Here is a 17,030-nt window from a genome sequence, read left to right on the forward strand (position 1 = left end):
CAAAAGGGGTTAACCAGGAATTCAGTAAACCCTTCAGGAAAACTAAAGATACCCTAAATGTACAGATGTTTGGAAATACATCATCAAAGCAGATACAATAGAAATAGGGAATAGAATAGAATGGAATTCTTAGAGAATGCAGGTTGGGCAGAGTTGTAGTTGACATATGTGATTGTGAGTGTGTGTGGGGTTATAATAGATATGGTAGCTAAACTACCATGAAATGGAGTTGTCAAGAAAGTGAACAATCAGAAATGGACCACATTTCATGCCAGAAGTCTGGAAACTAGTGGTAAAGGTAGTGAAATGTTCCATATGATTTCAGGAAGAAGAACCACACAGCCATCAATGTAATAAAAAAAAAGTTAAGAAAGATGGGCTAAAAAGAATTGAAACAAGATTGGTGGTGGAAGCAGGCTGGTTGGGCCTCTGGCTGTGTAAAAAATGAAGAGACATTGCATTGCCTTGGTGTGTGAAGGAAGTACAAAGGGATTAGAATCTATGGTGAAAGTGGGTTTGTTGGAACTCGAAAACAGGAAAATTATTGGAACTCTTAAGTCTGGAGACTATGGAGGGAAGATCTTGGAAAAAAATGACATCTGTAACTGTCTAATCTGACGTTCAGTGGTGGACTGTTCATTGGGGATTATTACTGTAAGGTAATATAACTGGTGGAAATGTACCTAATTCACAGCCACCAACATTGAGTTGGAGCTCACTTTAAGAGGCTGGTCTGACATGATGATATAATTTTGTGAAGTTCTTTTACTGCACTTTGTATTCAGTGTATGGAGTACAATGAATGAGTTGTTATGGTTTTTCTTAAACATAAAACACTTCACGCCATTTTATTTATGAAAACCTACGTTACTACAATAACACACACAAAATGCTGCCTGGCCTGCTGAGTTCCTCCAGCATTTTGTGTGTGTTGCTCAGACTTCCAGCACCTGCAGATTTTCTCTTGCTTGTGATTAATACAATAACTATATTCAATTTCCTGCTATTATCATCAACCATAGTAGGAAACTAAAAGCTAAACTAAAATCAGAAAATACTTCATAACATTCATAATACATATGTAAAAGTATATGGATTTTCAAATATTAAGGATTATTTGCTATTATTAGTCTACCTGGCACCACAATAATGTTGCAGTTAGCATGACACCTTTACAACTTGGGGCATTCCGGAACACTGTCTGAAAACTGTATGTCCTCCCCCTGGAATGTAAGGATATTTTCAAGTTTCCTCCCATAGTCCAAAGATGTACCAGCTAAATTAAATGATCATTGTAAATTGTCCTGTGATTAGGCTAGGGTTAATCAGATTTAGCGGGGATTGCTGGGGCGGCATATCTCAAAGGGCCAGAAGGGCCTACTTCACACCATATAACTAAATAAATTAATTACTTAATATTTCATCATCTACAGTACTCACAGCAGCAGTCTCCTCTAAACTATCCAAACTTTATTATTCTGCACAGTGATCCATGTCTACAGATCAAGAAGCACTTATCTGAATCTCTAAGCAGATCTGGTTGGTTCAGCCTGTATCAAGATCATCATAGCCTTAAACTGCTTCCTAGCAATGGAAGGGGCCATATATCAAATTTTGCAATGAATGTTTCTGAGAGCATTTCACATTTTCTGTTTTTCTGGACAAAATGAATAACTAGCAATACAGAGATCCAGGCAGTAAATGGAGATTGATAAACTTTATGCAGAAAGGAATTTTGTTAGTCAACCCTGAATCAATGAAATGGAATTATATAAATTTTTGGCACAGCATTGGGCTCATAATATCTTTGTTGGCCAAACAGGACAGTTTAAACATCCAAGCTCCAGAGGATACTTTTCATCAAATACCCATCATCATTTTTAAATATGAAAGGATTTTTACACTGAAGTCCTTCAAACCAAATTCCAGACAACTGAGCACTCTTTGGAGAAAAAATAGTTCCTGAACATTCTAGCACACTAGTAGTCACAGGCCACCAGTCCAATAACCAATCTTACATCATTACTCTCTGCATCCTACCAATCAAGTATCCACTTAGCTAGCTCTTCTTGGATCTCATGTGATTAAATTTTTTAGGCGACCCTGTCCTCATCTATCCTCTTGGATACTACTTCAAAAAAACTCTTAACAGATTTATGAGACACTATTTCACATGCATAAAACCGTGCTGACTTTTGTTAATCATTCCTTCTCTATCAAATACTGGTAGATCCTGTCCCTTAGAATTACCTCCAGTAAGTCTAGGCTGCCACTGCTCTTAGACTTATTGGCTTATTGTTTCCTGACTTGTCTCTGCTGCCCTTAATTAACAATATAACATTAGCCACATTTCAGTCTTCTGGAACTTTTCCCATTGCACCCATGATGCAAATACCTCTGCAAAGGCTACCACAAATTCTTCCCTATCTTCCTGCAAGGTCTGAAGATGTACTTAAACAGGCCCTGAGGATTAATTGACTTTAATAATAATAATAATAAGTACTTTGATGATTCCAAGTGGGAAATTATTTCGTTACAGCAGCATTTTAAAACATACTGAGCAATAATAATAAATATAATGATATTAACTAATAATAAAGTATAGAATAATATACACAATAATAATTTAGCAATGTGCAATACTGTACAATAATAATGTATGAAATAATAAACAGACGATCATACTATGATGTATGCTCTCCTGTCATACAGAGATGAACTGTTGTATATGCTTATTGCATTTGCTAGGAAAGATTTTCTGTAACAATCCTTGTGACAGCAGAACTGAATGAATCTGTTCGAAAGGGTACTCCCCTGATTATTCAGTAGATCAGGGAGAGGATTACCTGATTGTCTATAATGAATAACAGTTTGTTTATTGACCTCCTCTCCACCACTAACTCAAAAGAGTCCGGGTTGTAGCCAAAGATGGATCCAGCCTTTTTGAAGAGCTTATTTAGTCTTCTTGCATTAGCAGCACCGACACTGTGTTAAGACCATCAATACTTCTTTATGGTCATTCATATATAGTCCAAGATATAATAACTCATTTGTCTAAATTCTTTAGCTTCCCCAAAGGAGAAACCGATAAGAAATATTGACCAAAATCCTCACGCTTTTCATGTGAGTTGACCGTTATAGCTTGTACCTCCAAAACTAATTGAAGGAAAAGCACGGGTGCCAGGATGTGTGTCCTTCATTTCTTTTTCTTTACTGAGGTGCTCACATATGACATGGTGGTGAAATGACATATGCCACTCATTTACTTCTTATATATAAACCAACTTTCATCAAATATATTTACAATATTATTCAAATTTTACTGAAATACTAAACACATTACCCACCTCCTGGCTTAGCTATAAACTCCAACTCAATATAGAATGCATCTTAACTCTGCCCTCCTCAACCGATCAATATGTTGTCTCCAGATGACATCAGACACAATCGCCACTGTGTAGGAGAGTGGTCCAGTTCTCTCCTTGAATCTTTCCAAATACGCACTTTTAATCACCTCTCAAGTCCCTCGGGAGGACTGCTTATCCAGGACTAAAATACTGAACCTCCTATTTTGAGGAGCTGCTTGTCTCAGCTGTTTCTTCTGCATAGTCCTGAGACTGGGTTTGAGGACATCCAAGTGTGAGCACAAGGAACAGCACAGCTGGTGAGTTGCTGTGTTGCAATATGTATGGAGGAAATTGGCAAGCCTCTGACTTAGTGTGTTTTGCTGACATTGCTTACAGTGTATTCTTTAGACTCTAGACAAACCTTTCTGCCAAGCCATTTGTAGTTGATTGGTACAATACAGATGTAAAAATCTTTTTCCATTCATCTTCAGGAATGACTGAAATTGCTTCACAACAAACTGTGATCTATTGTCACTGGCTAAGTGTTCTGGGACACCAGTCCTTGAGAAGAGGCTTCTCAACATATCAACCGTGTGCAAGGCTTGTCGCGGAGGTTATTGAGAACACTTCTGGTCACTATACAGCTGCATCCACTACTACCAAGAAATCTGTGCCCATGAATGGTCCAGCAAAAATCCACATGAATCCTCTTCAAGAGCAATACAAGCCATTCCCAGGGATGGAGAGGCACTGCACTTGGCATCGCCTGTATGTGTTGGCATCCCAACAGTGCATGGCAAGCTGCTTGGTCTGCTGGTCCATCCCAGGCCACCAGACAAAGCTTCAAGCCAATGCTTTCATTCTGACCACGCCTAGATGACCAGTCTGTGGCTCCTCCAACACTTTAGTTCTCAGCTTGGATGGTACAACTCTCAATTCTCACATAAGGGCAACCCCATCAAGAGCAAGTTCCTCCCAGCACTGGTAAAAATGGGAGAACTGGAATTTTCACTGCACATTCCAGCCAATTTGGGTTACCATGTAGACCTTAGACAGTGCGGGGACTTTACTGGTTTTCCTTTGGATTTGTCTGCCATAATTTGGAAAATTTTGGTTTGCACTAGAGAGAATACATTCAAGAGGACTGTCGTATTTCGTAATCTTTTCAGTTATTTCCTTTCCAAGGGTAAATGGGACAATTCATCATCATTTCCATCATTAGTCATCCTCTTGTAATTGTAATTTGATCTTATAATTGTGTCCTCCAAGAAAAAAAGTCCATCTTTACATTTGTGCTGCTGCTGTTAGTGGAACACCCTTCTGTGGATTGAAAATGGACACCAGTGGTTGATGATCAGTAATGAGGGTAAACAGGTACTGGGTGAAATGTTTTACACCCTAAACTAGACTCAAGGCCTCTCTATCAATCTGTGCATAACTTTTCTCTTCAGTGGTAAGGGATTTACTTCCACCTTATTTGCCAAACCAAACTCATAACTTCTTTTAGCTTTTCTAATCTCTTTCTTAAGTTTCCTTTTACATTCTTTATATTCCTCGAGCAATTCCTTTACTCCATGCTGCCTATATCTATTGTAGACATCCCTCTTTTTTTGAACCAAGTTTCTAATATCCCTTGAAAACCATGGCGCTTTCAAACCTTTCAACCGAACAGGAACATAAAGATTCTGTACCCTCATAATTTCACCCTTAAATGACCTCCATTTCTCTATTACATCCTTCCCATAAAACAACTTGACCCAATCCACTCTCTCTAAATCCCTGCGCATCTCCTCAAAATTAGCCTTTCTCCAATCAAAACTCTCAACTCTAGGTCCAGTCCTGTCCTTCTCCATAATTATATTGAAGCTAATGCTATTGTGATCACTGGACCCAAAGTGCTCCCCAACACATACATCTGTCAGCTGACCTATCGCATTTCCTAACAGGAGATCCAACACTGCCCCATCTCTAGTTGGTACTTCTATGTATTGTTGCAAAAAACTATCCTGCACACATTTCACAAACTCTAAACCATCCAGCCCTTTTACAGAATGAGCTTCCCAATCTATGTGTGGAAAATTAAAATCTCCCACAATTACCACCTTGTGTTTACTACAAATATCTGCTGTCTCCTTACACATTTGCTCTTCCAACTCACGCTCCCCATTAGGTGGCCTATAATACACTCCTATCAGTGTTACTACACCTTTCCCATTCCTCAATTCCACCCAAATAGCCTCCCTAGAGGAGCTCTCTAATCTATCCTTCCAAAGCACCGCCATAAGATTTTCTCGGACAAGCAATGCAACACCTCCTCCTCTGACCCCTCCTACTCTATCACACCTGAAGCAACTAAATCCAGGAATATTTAGTTGCCAGTCACACCCTTCCTGCAACCATGTTTCACTAATAGTTACAACATCATATTTCCAAGTATCAATCCACGCTTTAAGCTCATCCACCTTTCTTACAATGCTCCTAGCATTAAAATAGATACATTTAAGATACTCTCCACCTCCTCCTCTCTTTTCATCCCTAACAATGCATTCAAATTTATTATCCTTTTCTTTCTTCTCCCCTACATCTTTGGGCTGAGCGCATCCCTTCTCCATCACCTGCCTTTCCTCCCTCACACACTGTCTACTTACTTGCTCTACTGGTGAACTAACCTCCTCTCCCATAGTTTCCTCAAATTGATTCCCGCCCCCCCATCTTACTAGTTTAAAGTCTGCCCTGTAGCCCTAGCAAACCTCCCCTATGTATCTACCCTATGCCTTCCAAATTGCTTCCAGAAACTCCAGCCATTGCTGCTCTACCATCATCCCTGTGTCACCTTCCAATCAACTTTGGCCAGCCCCTCTCTCATGCTTCTGTAATTCTCTTTACTCCACTGTAAAACCAATATATCTGACTTTAGTTTCTCCCTCTCAAATTGCAGGGTGAATTCCATAATATTATGATCACTGTTTCCTAAAGGTTCCTTTACCTTAAGCTCCTTAATTATATCTGCTTCATTACACAACACCTAATCCAGAATTGCTGATCCCCTAGTAGGCTCAACCACAAGGTGCTCCAATAAGCCATCTCAGAGGCAATCCACATATCCTCTCTTTTGGGATCCAGTGTCAACTTGATTTTTCCAATCAATCTGCATATTGAAATCCCCCATGGCTGATGTAACATTGCCTTTTTAACATGCTTTTTCTATCTCCCACTGTAATTTGTAGACCACATCCTAGCTATTGTTCAGAGGCCTGTAAATAATTCCCATCAGAGTCTTCTTACCTTTGCAGTTTCTTAACTCTTCCCACAAGGATTCTAAATCTTCCAATCCTATTTCACCTCTTTTTAAAGAGTTGATTTCAGATTTTATCAGGAGAGCCACTCCTCCTCCTCTGACTACCTACCTGTCCTTTCGATAGATTGCGTAACCTTGGATATTAAACTCCCAACTACAATTGTCTTTCAGCCATAACTCAGCCACAACATCATACCTGCCAATCTTTAACTGTGCTACAAGATCATCTACTTTGTTGTGTATACTGCATGCATTCAAATATAAAACCTTCAATCCTGTATCAATCACCCTTTTCAAATTTGTTCTCCCTTTACACTGTAACCTATCCCACTGACTGCAGTCTCACTAAACACTATGTCTGCTTGTAAACCAACATGCCTATCCTCAACTCTATCACTCCCGTTCGCATCCCCCTGCCAAATTAATTTAAACCCTCTTCAATAGCTCTAGCAAACCTGCCTGCAAGGATATTGGTCCCCCTCAGGTTCAGGTGTAGCCTGTCTTTGTTATACCTTCCCCAGAAGAGATCCCAATGATCCAGAAATCTGAAATCCTGCCCCATACACCAGCTCCTCAGCCACACATTCATCTGCTAAATTATCCTATTCTTTCCCTCACTGGCGCACGGCACAAGCAGCAACTCAGAGATGGTTACTATGGAGGTCCTGCTTTTCAGATTTCTACCTAGCTCTCTAAATTCCCTCTTTAGGACCTTCTCTCTTTTCTTTCCTATGTTTTTGGTACAAGACATCTGGCTCCTCATCCTCCCCCTTTAGACATCCCTAACCCTGGCACCTGGCAGGCAACATACTATCTGGGTCTCTGTATTATGTCCACAGATCCTCCTATCTGCTCCTCTATTTATGGAATCTCCTACTACCACTGCATCCTTTTTGAAGCTACAACTTGATGTTTTTTTCTTTTTCTCTTCCCTGTGCAGTCCATTTATTTTTGGCTGCCCAACATACTCTTTGCAGTTTCAATAACAAAAACATTATCATATTGCCCAATTGAAGAAAAGTGATTAAATCCAGCATATGCACAAGCAACTCCCAAGGGTATATTTTCCAATCCAAAATGATCATTTTGTGTCCAAGTTTTGTTTAATTAATTTCACTAATGAAATATGGTGTGTATAAAATGCCTTCTATTTACTGAAAGTTGTTAGTAGTCCATTAACCTTTTTTAAAAAATCATTTTGAATCAACAACAGCATTACACTCACCCATCTGTATGGAACTGTTGGCAACCTTCAGATATTGTGCCAATGATTTGCTGAAAGGGTCCCATAACATCAAATTGTCCCTTATATCTTCCTTCAGCATGGCCAGCTCAGTCCTTATTCCTTGAAGGCAAGTGTCTGCTTGCTCCACAATGTGCCCTTGCTGCTTTGCTCTTTCTCTGTGAAGTGTGATATTGATTTACATCAAAGACAATTCCTTTCTGTTAATTTACTCATGCCAGATTTTAATGTGGTGCTAATTTAAACTCAATGACATAAATGCAATGGGTTCAAATAGTCAGTCCAAAGGAATTCATCACTTCCAAATTAAACAAACCTCAATCTGAATATCTTCAAAGCCTGTGTCAATACAACAAAAATACAGCATGTCCATGAACTCACACAATGATTTTGCCTTTGTGAAGGAAACTGCTATCTTTAATTATTTGTGCTGACGCAATAAACAGGCAATGTGTCACCTGTTGTTTGATCCTCTCTATACACTGTAAACCAAAAGAATTTGCATGCTCGCTGGGACATTATAATTGTTTGAAAGATTCAAAACAGCCAAACAGTTGTTAACCATCTGCTGCCTTTATTCCTATCATGCTACCCTGATGAATTATTCACATGCCAAAGATTTACCAAGCAACATAATTATACTGCGGATTTCAATGATGTTTTAATTTCCAATATTTCAATAACTACATGCAGTTTTACTGATTTCCTTACCTGTACAGTTTTAGTTGGCTCTGTGCTTCTATTAGCTGGTCTGAAACACCATCCATTTTCAGAAATGCGTCTTCCAGTTCTTTCTGCTTAGCTGCAAGTTGCCCATTCAAAAAGTTCAAACTGAAAAATATGAGAACTGTAAATGAAATAGAGGATGAAAAGACATTTTGAACAAAAAGAATGGCTGCAATTTTTTAAATAAACGTAAATATTTATTTTTATTTATTTAGAGATACTGCCCTTTGAGCTGCACCATACAGCAAGCCTGACAGACTTGGTTTACCCCTCATCTAATCACAGGAAAATTTACAATGACCAATTAACCTACCTGGTACATCTTTGAGAGACAAATACCAAGCGATAGGTGAAACTTGGAGGGGGAGGGATGAAGCAAAGAGCTAGGAAGTTGATTGTTGAAAGAGACAAAAGGCCATGGAAGAAAGAAGAAAGGGAGCACCAGAACAAGTGGGATCTCCCAGTGGCCACCCATTTTAATTCCACTTCCGATTTCCATTCCGATATGTCCATCCATGGCCTCCTCCGCTGCCGGGATAAAGCTATACTTAGTTTGGAGGAACACTATCTTATATTCTGTTTGGGTAGCTTCCAACCTGATGGCGTGAACATTGATTTCTCAAACTTCCAGTAATGCCTCCACCTCCCCCACCCACTTCGCCATTCCCATCTTCTTGTCCCTCTTTCATATTATTTCCTTGCCCACCCATCACCTCCCTCTGGTGCTCCTTCCCCCCCCCCCCACCCAACTTTCTTCTTTCTTCCATGATCTTCTGTCTCTTTCACCAATCAACTTCCTAGCTCGTTGCTTCATCCCTCCCCTTCCAAGTTTCACCTATCGCCTAGCGCTTTTCTCTCCCCTCCCCCCACCTTTTAAATCTACTCCTCAGCTTTTTTTTCTCCAATCCTGGCAAAAGGTTTCAGCCTGAAATGTCGACTCTACTTTTTTCCATAGATGCTGCCTGGCCTGATGAGTTTCTCCAGCATTTTGGGTGTTGCTCGGATTTCCAGCATCTTCAGACTTTTGCTTGTTTATGAATCAACACTCAATAGTTTTCTGCAGCGACTTTGAGTTATTTATTCAGTGAATTTTTCCTGAGTCTGGTTGAAGTTTCCTTTCTTCTTAGGATATCAACTGGCGAGGATTGTGTCCAAAGCTGAACATCTAACGATACAATGAGCATTGATACTTTATGTTTTATATGTACAGTTTCATAAATAGTTATTGTATCAAAAATTTGCAAAATTTATAATTTGAATGTCTACTGATCTCTGGAGTCCATAAAACAACTTCTGCCTCGAGATTGATAAATAATCCTGTAAGAAATGAGCTTTCAGTCCCATCAGATTATTATGTTGGATGTATTATATTGTTGATTGTTTCAAAGTGAAAAAGACTCTAGTATCAAAACTAATATACAAATAAATTATAAGATTTGTCTTTCTTCTTAAAACATATTCATTTAATTATTTAAAACACACACTTATACACACTTCTGAGTGTACACCTCACACTGAGTATCAGCAAGACCAAGGACCTGATTATGGACTTGAGGAAGGGGAAGTTAGGAGGATAAACTTCAGTCATCATTGAGCATTCAGCACTGGAAAGGGGGAGCAAATTTCTTGGGTGTTAATACGCCATGAAGATATATTCTGGACCCATCACATTGATATAGTCATGAAGAAGGCACACCAGCGGCTCTACTTAATTATAAATTTGAGGAGGTTTAGTATGTCAAAGATTCTTACAAACCTCTATAGATGTACAGTAGAGAGGAGCACAGCCTGGCATGAAGGCTCCAATACACAGGAATGCAAATGGCTGCACAGGGTTGTAGACTCAGCTAGCTTCCTCATAGACACAACCCTTCCTACCACTGAGGTCATCCTCAAGAGGGCATATCTTAAGGTAGCATCCATCGCTAAGGACTCTCAACTTCTGGAACATGCCTTCTTCTCATTACTAGCACTAGAGAAGAAGTACAGGAGCTCGAAGACGAACACTCAACAGTTTAGTATAGCTTCTTCCTCTCTACCATTAGAGTTCTGAATGGTCCACAAACTCATGAAAACTAGTTTGTTATTCCTTTTTTGCTCTATTTATTTACTTTATAACACAGTATTTTTTGGCTTGCTCTTACTGCTGCCGCAAAACAACAAATTTCATGTCTAGTAAGTCAGTAATAATGAATCTGACTTTGATCATGAGGTCTTGGTTGTGCCTCAATGAAATTAAGTATTTTCTCATTTACATGTAGCCCAAAACATCCATTCATATGTAAAAAAACATAGTGCAGTACAATAAGTTTCTGAAGTAAATACAATTAGTGAGAGGCTTATCAAATTTCATATTTTAACAGCTTTAAAATTATCAACACAAAGCTTATTTAAAACTGGTGATATTCATTCAGTTCTGTGTGCCCTTTTTCATGAATAACTGGGAATTAACATGCATGTACAACAAGCAAATAAGAAGAAAATATATTTGTCTATATTGCAAAGGGGTTTGAATTCAAGGGCAGAAAGATTCTGCTCCAATTACTGATCAGCAAGAGGGTAGAAATTTATCTAGAGTAATTAAGGAATCAATAAGATCATTCATGACCTTAATGAAAAGGCTTGAACAGGTTGGAGAGCTGAATACAAATCCAGTCTGCCTAAACAAAGGAGAATATACTTGCAATAGTGGCAGTGCCTCAAAGGTTCAGTAGGTTAATTCTTGGCTTGCTGGATTTGTTGTACAAAAAGAAATTAAGTACACTGGGTCTCAGCTTTTTAGAGATTAGAAGAAGAAAAGGTGATATCATTAAAATATACAACAATCTCCAGGTCTAGATGTAGAAGATGAAGATCAATGTTTCTCTCAGTGGAGTGTCTAAAATGGGGCTCGTTATTTCAAATTAAGGGGCCAGATGATAAGAATTTTTTCACATAGAGAACCCGTGGAATTCTCTACTTGAGACGATCACTGTTTACTTCAAGAGTTTGACAAATCATTCCATTGAACTACATGATACCACTGAATGTTCAAAGACCTTTTCTGGAAGAAAGTAATCACATGTATGTCCTACGGTCAGAGGACGCAGACATTCAAAATTACTGCTGCAAACAGAGCAAATATATTTATGACTAAATTTGATGTGCTAATTAACAAAATAAGTCTAGTTTGTAATGTAAATCAGTCACAATAATGTAACATAATTTAACTAAATGTTTATTTCCGTAACTGTCCTTTTAATTTCAAAATTTGTTTGTACTTTACATTTCAACAGTTTTTTTCTGATTACTGGCTCGTGTTTATATTAATATCTGCTATGCACATAATTCCATAACTCCTGATAGACCCTAGCAGGAGGATAAAATAGTGAGTGCTTTGAAAAGATAACCATGTGGATTAAATAAGGACATGTAGTAGAAATTATTTACATAGCTTTTAGCAAGGCCTGTGACAAGGTCGTGCAGGACAGGGTGATCCAGTAGGTTAGATCACACGGTGCACTATCTGATTGGATACAAAATTGGCTTGGAGGTAGGAACACAGAGTGATAGTGTAGAGCGCTTTTTTCCAGATTGGAGGCCTGTCACCAATAGTGCATTACAGAGGTTAGTGCTGGATCCACAAATGTTTGCTATCTATATTAGTCGGTATTTAAGATTACAATAAAATCTAGATCAACTGGGACAGTAGGCAAATGAATGACATTTGGAATTTAACTCAGACAATTGTAAAGTGTTGTATTATGGGAATTAAGTCAGAGCATAAATTACACAATAAACGGCAGAGCCGTGGATTGTGTTGTTGAACACAGATCTGGAGGTCAAGACACAGTTTTACTGTGGGTGGTGACACAGTTTACACATTGTGGTGAAGTAGATGTTTGGCTTGATGGCCCTCAACAATTAGGGAACTGAATAGAAGAGCTGAGACATTATATTGCAGTTGTATAAGGCTGTATATGATCCCTTTTGGAGTACTGTGTGCAGATCTGCTAACCTAGCTATATGAAGGATATCAACACTCTGGAAGATGTTGCCAGGATTGGAGGACTTGAGTTATAAAGGAGAGACTGGATAGGCTGGTGTCATTTTACTGGAGCATAGGAGGCTGAAAGGTGACCTTTTAAGAATATATAAAATTATAAGGGTTATATATCAGGTGAACAGTCACAGTCATTTTCCCAGGTAGGAGAATCTAAAATTAGAAGGTATAGGTTTGAGAGGGGAAAGATTTAAAGGGCACTTGAAAACAACTTCATACAGAGAGTGATGGGTATATGGAGTGAGATACCAAAAGAAGTGGTAGAGGCAGCTAAAATTATTATTCTTAAAATACTTTCAGACACATACATTACTTGAGGGCTATGGGCCGAACACAAGCAAATGGGACTAGCTATGGTAAGCACCCTGGTTAACATGGATGAGATGGGCTGAAGGGCCTGCTTTCATGCTGAGTAATTCGAGGGCTTTTAAAAAGGTTCTGATAACCTACTCTTTGTATGCCTCTAATAATTTTATATACCTGTTAGGTCACTCGTCAGACTGCTTCCTTCCCTGGAAAACAAGCCCATATTAGTGAATTCTCAAGTTCAGAAAGTAGATTTTAGCAAAGGCATAATTTCATGATCAACAGAAAATACCTAAGACTTATGTGTTTTTCTAATCAGAGTAATTTTTTAAAACTATTATCTATATCATTTAGAATAGTTTTGACCTTTGTGACTTTGTAAAGGCAATACCCCTTCCCCTAACAGAATGCCTGTTTAAATGCAGTGCAAACAAATGGTCAAATTTTGCAAACCTGGATGAGGAATGTCAGTTACCAAATATTTCATACAGGTATAAAATGAATTAAGCAGAGGCAGTCAAAGTCATCCAATAAAAATTACCATTTGTCATTCCCAAATAAACTGCAACACCGATGGCAATTGTGAGGAGTACAGATTTATCTGCTGGATCAAGGAACTTTAGATAAAAAGGGAAAAATTAAAACAATACAATTCTAAGGCATGGATTGTTAGGCCACAACTATCTTATTTGCAAATTAGAAGATACTCAAAATAAACTATGTACCAACCTTTCTTTCTTCTCTTGATTATCATTTTTCAGTTGCTCCATGCACTGATTTATTGACCAAAGCTCTCTTTGCAGAATTTTTTCCCGGGCTACACTGCCACAGTAAAATTCCAATTCTGCTTCCATTGCTTTTAGTTTTTCTTCCATTAACTTGAATTCATGATGTATTAGATAACTAACCCCGCAATATTTACAAACTGTCTCATTCTGAGGCATCTAAAGTAAACAAAGGACAGGGCATCACAGATTACTATATAAAAATCATAAGTGGTAATGCTTACAAACATGTAGCTCATCAAAATAAGTAAAAATCAGTAGAATAAGCTCTACATATAACTTTTCCACAGAAAATATTGGTGTACCTGCTAATAAGCAAGCAATATAGTTGTTATTCTATAGGTTTGTTGAGTGCTCACAAGAAAATGAATCTCAAGAGTTATATATGGTGATATATATCTACTTTGAACTTTGAGCCTTTGTAACATTTGTACTATATGGGTATAGTAGTGCAGTAATTAAATTACTAGCCAGCAGTGGATACTAAAAATGAGAGTGACAAGCACTACCCAATACACCACCACACTAGATGCATCACCACCACCGTTTTGACAGTCGTGTGAAAAGGAGAGCTTAATACTGTATGTTTCTCGCTGCCAGTACACAGCCTCTCCAAAAGCAAGCCTCATGTAGTGCCTCCTCACTGGCGACACATGGAAGCTGAACTTGTTTTGGACTCAGGCTGAACTACAGAGAACAGGGAGGAGGTCTGGCCCCTACACACATAGCATGCAGGCCCACCAGTGTGTGGACACACCCTAGTACTTGTGAACTTGATCCCCAGCTATGGGTAAATAGCCCCACTGCTTTGTCAGCAGCCTCAGGAGAGACGAAGGCTACAGGAGTAAACCCAGACAGCAAATCCGGAATGGAGCCCCTATGGCGGCTGGACATCATTGAACGTCCTTCCAGTAGCTCCTGCAGCCAAGCTGGTGCCAAATGTATTGCTTCATAAGCTTTCCTTTGAACTACACTGGTGAGGCCAAGAGGGGGATCTTGATGACAGGTCATCCCAGGATCTCCACACCTTCCACCCAGGCTTATGATGATGATCATAATTACCAATTGTCATTCGAGACAGCCAGATGCCAACCACCAATTAATTTACCGGACTAGCAGCCACATTTCTGGACCTTTTATCCACACCCCACAATGGCAGCTGGAGAATTTAGATACAAATAATTTTAAAATTCTGTAATTTAAAATAAAAGCTAGCTTCAATAATGGTAGACATGAAATTGTTATAAAATCTCTTCTGATTTGTTAATGTCCTTCAAGAAAGAAATCTGCCATATTTATCCAGTCTGTTACTTCTCAGCTGTCAATAACTCCTAATTGGAGAAATTTGGAAAGGACAAATATTGTCAGTGATGTGCTGGAAAAACTCCCAGTGACTTTTTGCACAGTAGAAGTCAGGGTCACCTCGATCTCAGAATCTTTTCAGACCATCTCTGCTAAAATATGCCACATATGATGATGCAGCTCATGCCAGATTACAGAAGTTAAGAAAATCTCAAGTGAAGCAAGGAATATTTTAGTTTTTGATAAATGCACCTTTATAGTCACATTTGGAAGGAGCATTTGACTGTACACAAGGCATCTATAGTTGCTGGAATTCATCATAGCCACTCATGCTCTCCCTGATATCACAATGGTAATTTCCCGGATATTTTTTGGATAATATTTCCTTAAGTTGTTATTTATGATCTAATAAGTATAGCACCATTTTGTTTTTTGCAGGATTTCTTCCAGCACTGGTCCAACCAAGTGGAAACCACAGCAAAGAAAACTAACTAATGCCTATAATTCCTCAAGAGGCTAAATACATTTGGCATGTTCTCATCAGCCCTCATCAATTTTAAATTAATGCATCATAAAAAGCATCCTATATGGATGCATGGCAGCTTTTCATGGCAACTACTCTGCATGTAATCACAAGAAACTGCAGAGAGTTGCGGACACAACTCAGCACATCACAGACACCACCCTCCCCACTAAAAACTCCGACTATACTTCCTGCTGCTTCAGTAAAGCAGCCAGCATAATCAGGGACTGCACACACCGCTGGGCATTCTCTCTTCTCCCCTCTTTATTTTATTTATTTATTGAGATACAGCACAGAATAGACCTTTCGAAACGCGCCGCCCACAATCTCTGATTTAAACCTAGCTTAATCATGAGTCAACTTACAATGGCCAATTAACCCACAAACCAGTACGTTGTGGGAGGAAACCTACCTGGTCATGGGAAGAACATACAAACTCCTTATAGACAGCAGAGGGTAAAGAACCTGGGTCACTGGTACCGTAAAGAGTTGTGCTAACTAGTTGGCTACCACGTATCCCCTTTCATTAGGCAGAAGATATAAAAGCTTGAAAGTATGTACCACTAGGCTCAAAGACAATTTCTACCCCACTGCCATAAGACTATAGAATGGTTCTGTAATATAAGATAGATCCTTGACCTCACAATCTACCTCATTATGATCTTGCACTTAATTATTTATCCACACAGCACCTTTTCTATAGCCATTACTCTTTATTCTGCATTGTTATTGTTTTACTTTGTTCTATCTCAATGCACTGTGTAATGATTTGAACTGAATGAACGATATGCACAACAAGTTTTTCCACAACAATAAATAATAAATTAATTCATATTCCAAAACTGGGGCTCACTGTGTTAATGTAATTTTCATCTTTACCAAGCCTACATTTTGGATGTTATGCTAACAAATTTCTAGTTCTAAGTGTTTCAGTAACACAGTTCCTCAGCAAACCAAACTAATAATAATTTAATACAATTTTCCCACCTTTCTCTCACCCTTATTAAAATAGAGAAAGAAGAAAGAAACTGGGGGATTAGAGGATCCTGAGCCACAGCTAGCAGGAGATAAGAGGTTAGCTAAGTAGAGTGGATGAATCAAGGGGTTCTTGATTCATCTACCTCCCCCCCCCCACAGTTAATCTCTCATCTCCAATCTGCCCTTATTCTTTGAGATCCTCAAGTGTGCTGTGATTTTCCAGCTCTCAACCATCTATCCTTCAGTACCTTTTTTTTGAATACCTCTTGTCCATTTTTCATTTATAGCAGAACATTGAAATTACTCCAGCAAAAATTATCATGTCTCTGTGATCATGACATTTCATTTCTTCTGCTCCCAAACTCTGTATTGGATTTGTCTGGCATGATTTGTCATGTTGTCTTCCATTGTCTCTCTTCCTTTAGATAATTCTGTGGAGCTTCCTGATCCATTTTTAGATATGTGACAGTCAGTATATCT

General features: G+C 38.7%; 1 protein-coding gene across 1 annotated transcript in view; it reads right to left on the bottom strand.

Annotated features, from left to right (window-relative positions):
- lekr1 (Leucine-, glutamate- and lysine-rich protein 1) overlaps positions 1 to 17,030 on the bottom strand; it is a 172,923-nt gene that overhangs the window by 106,699 nt on the left and 49,194 nt on the right. Inside the window, exons 4-6 of the mRNA XM_073041054.1 lie at positions 13,692 to 13,906; positions 8,600 to 8,719; positions 7,871 to 8,046 (exon numbers count right to left, since the gene is read on the bottom strand). Coding sequence (XP_072897155.1) covers positions 7,871 to 8,046; positions 8,600 to 8,719; positions 13,692 to 13,906 — 511 coding nt within the window. The remainder of the gene's footprint in view (positions 1 to 7,870; positions 8,047 to 8,599; positions 8,720 to 13,691; positions 13,907 to 17,030) is intronic.

Source organism: Hemitrygon akajei, chromosome 3 (genome assembly GCF_048418815.1).
Source record: "Hemitrygon akajei chromosome 3, sHemAka1.3, whole genome shotgun sequence".
Classification (NCBI taxonomy): Eukaryota; Metazoa; Chordata; class Chondrichthyes; order Myliobatiformes; family Dasyatidae; genus Hemitrygon; species Hemitrygon akajei.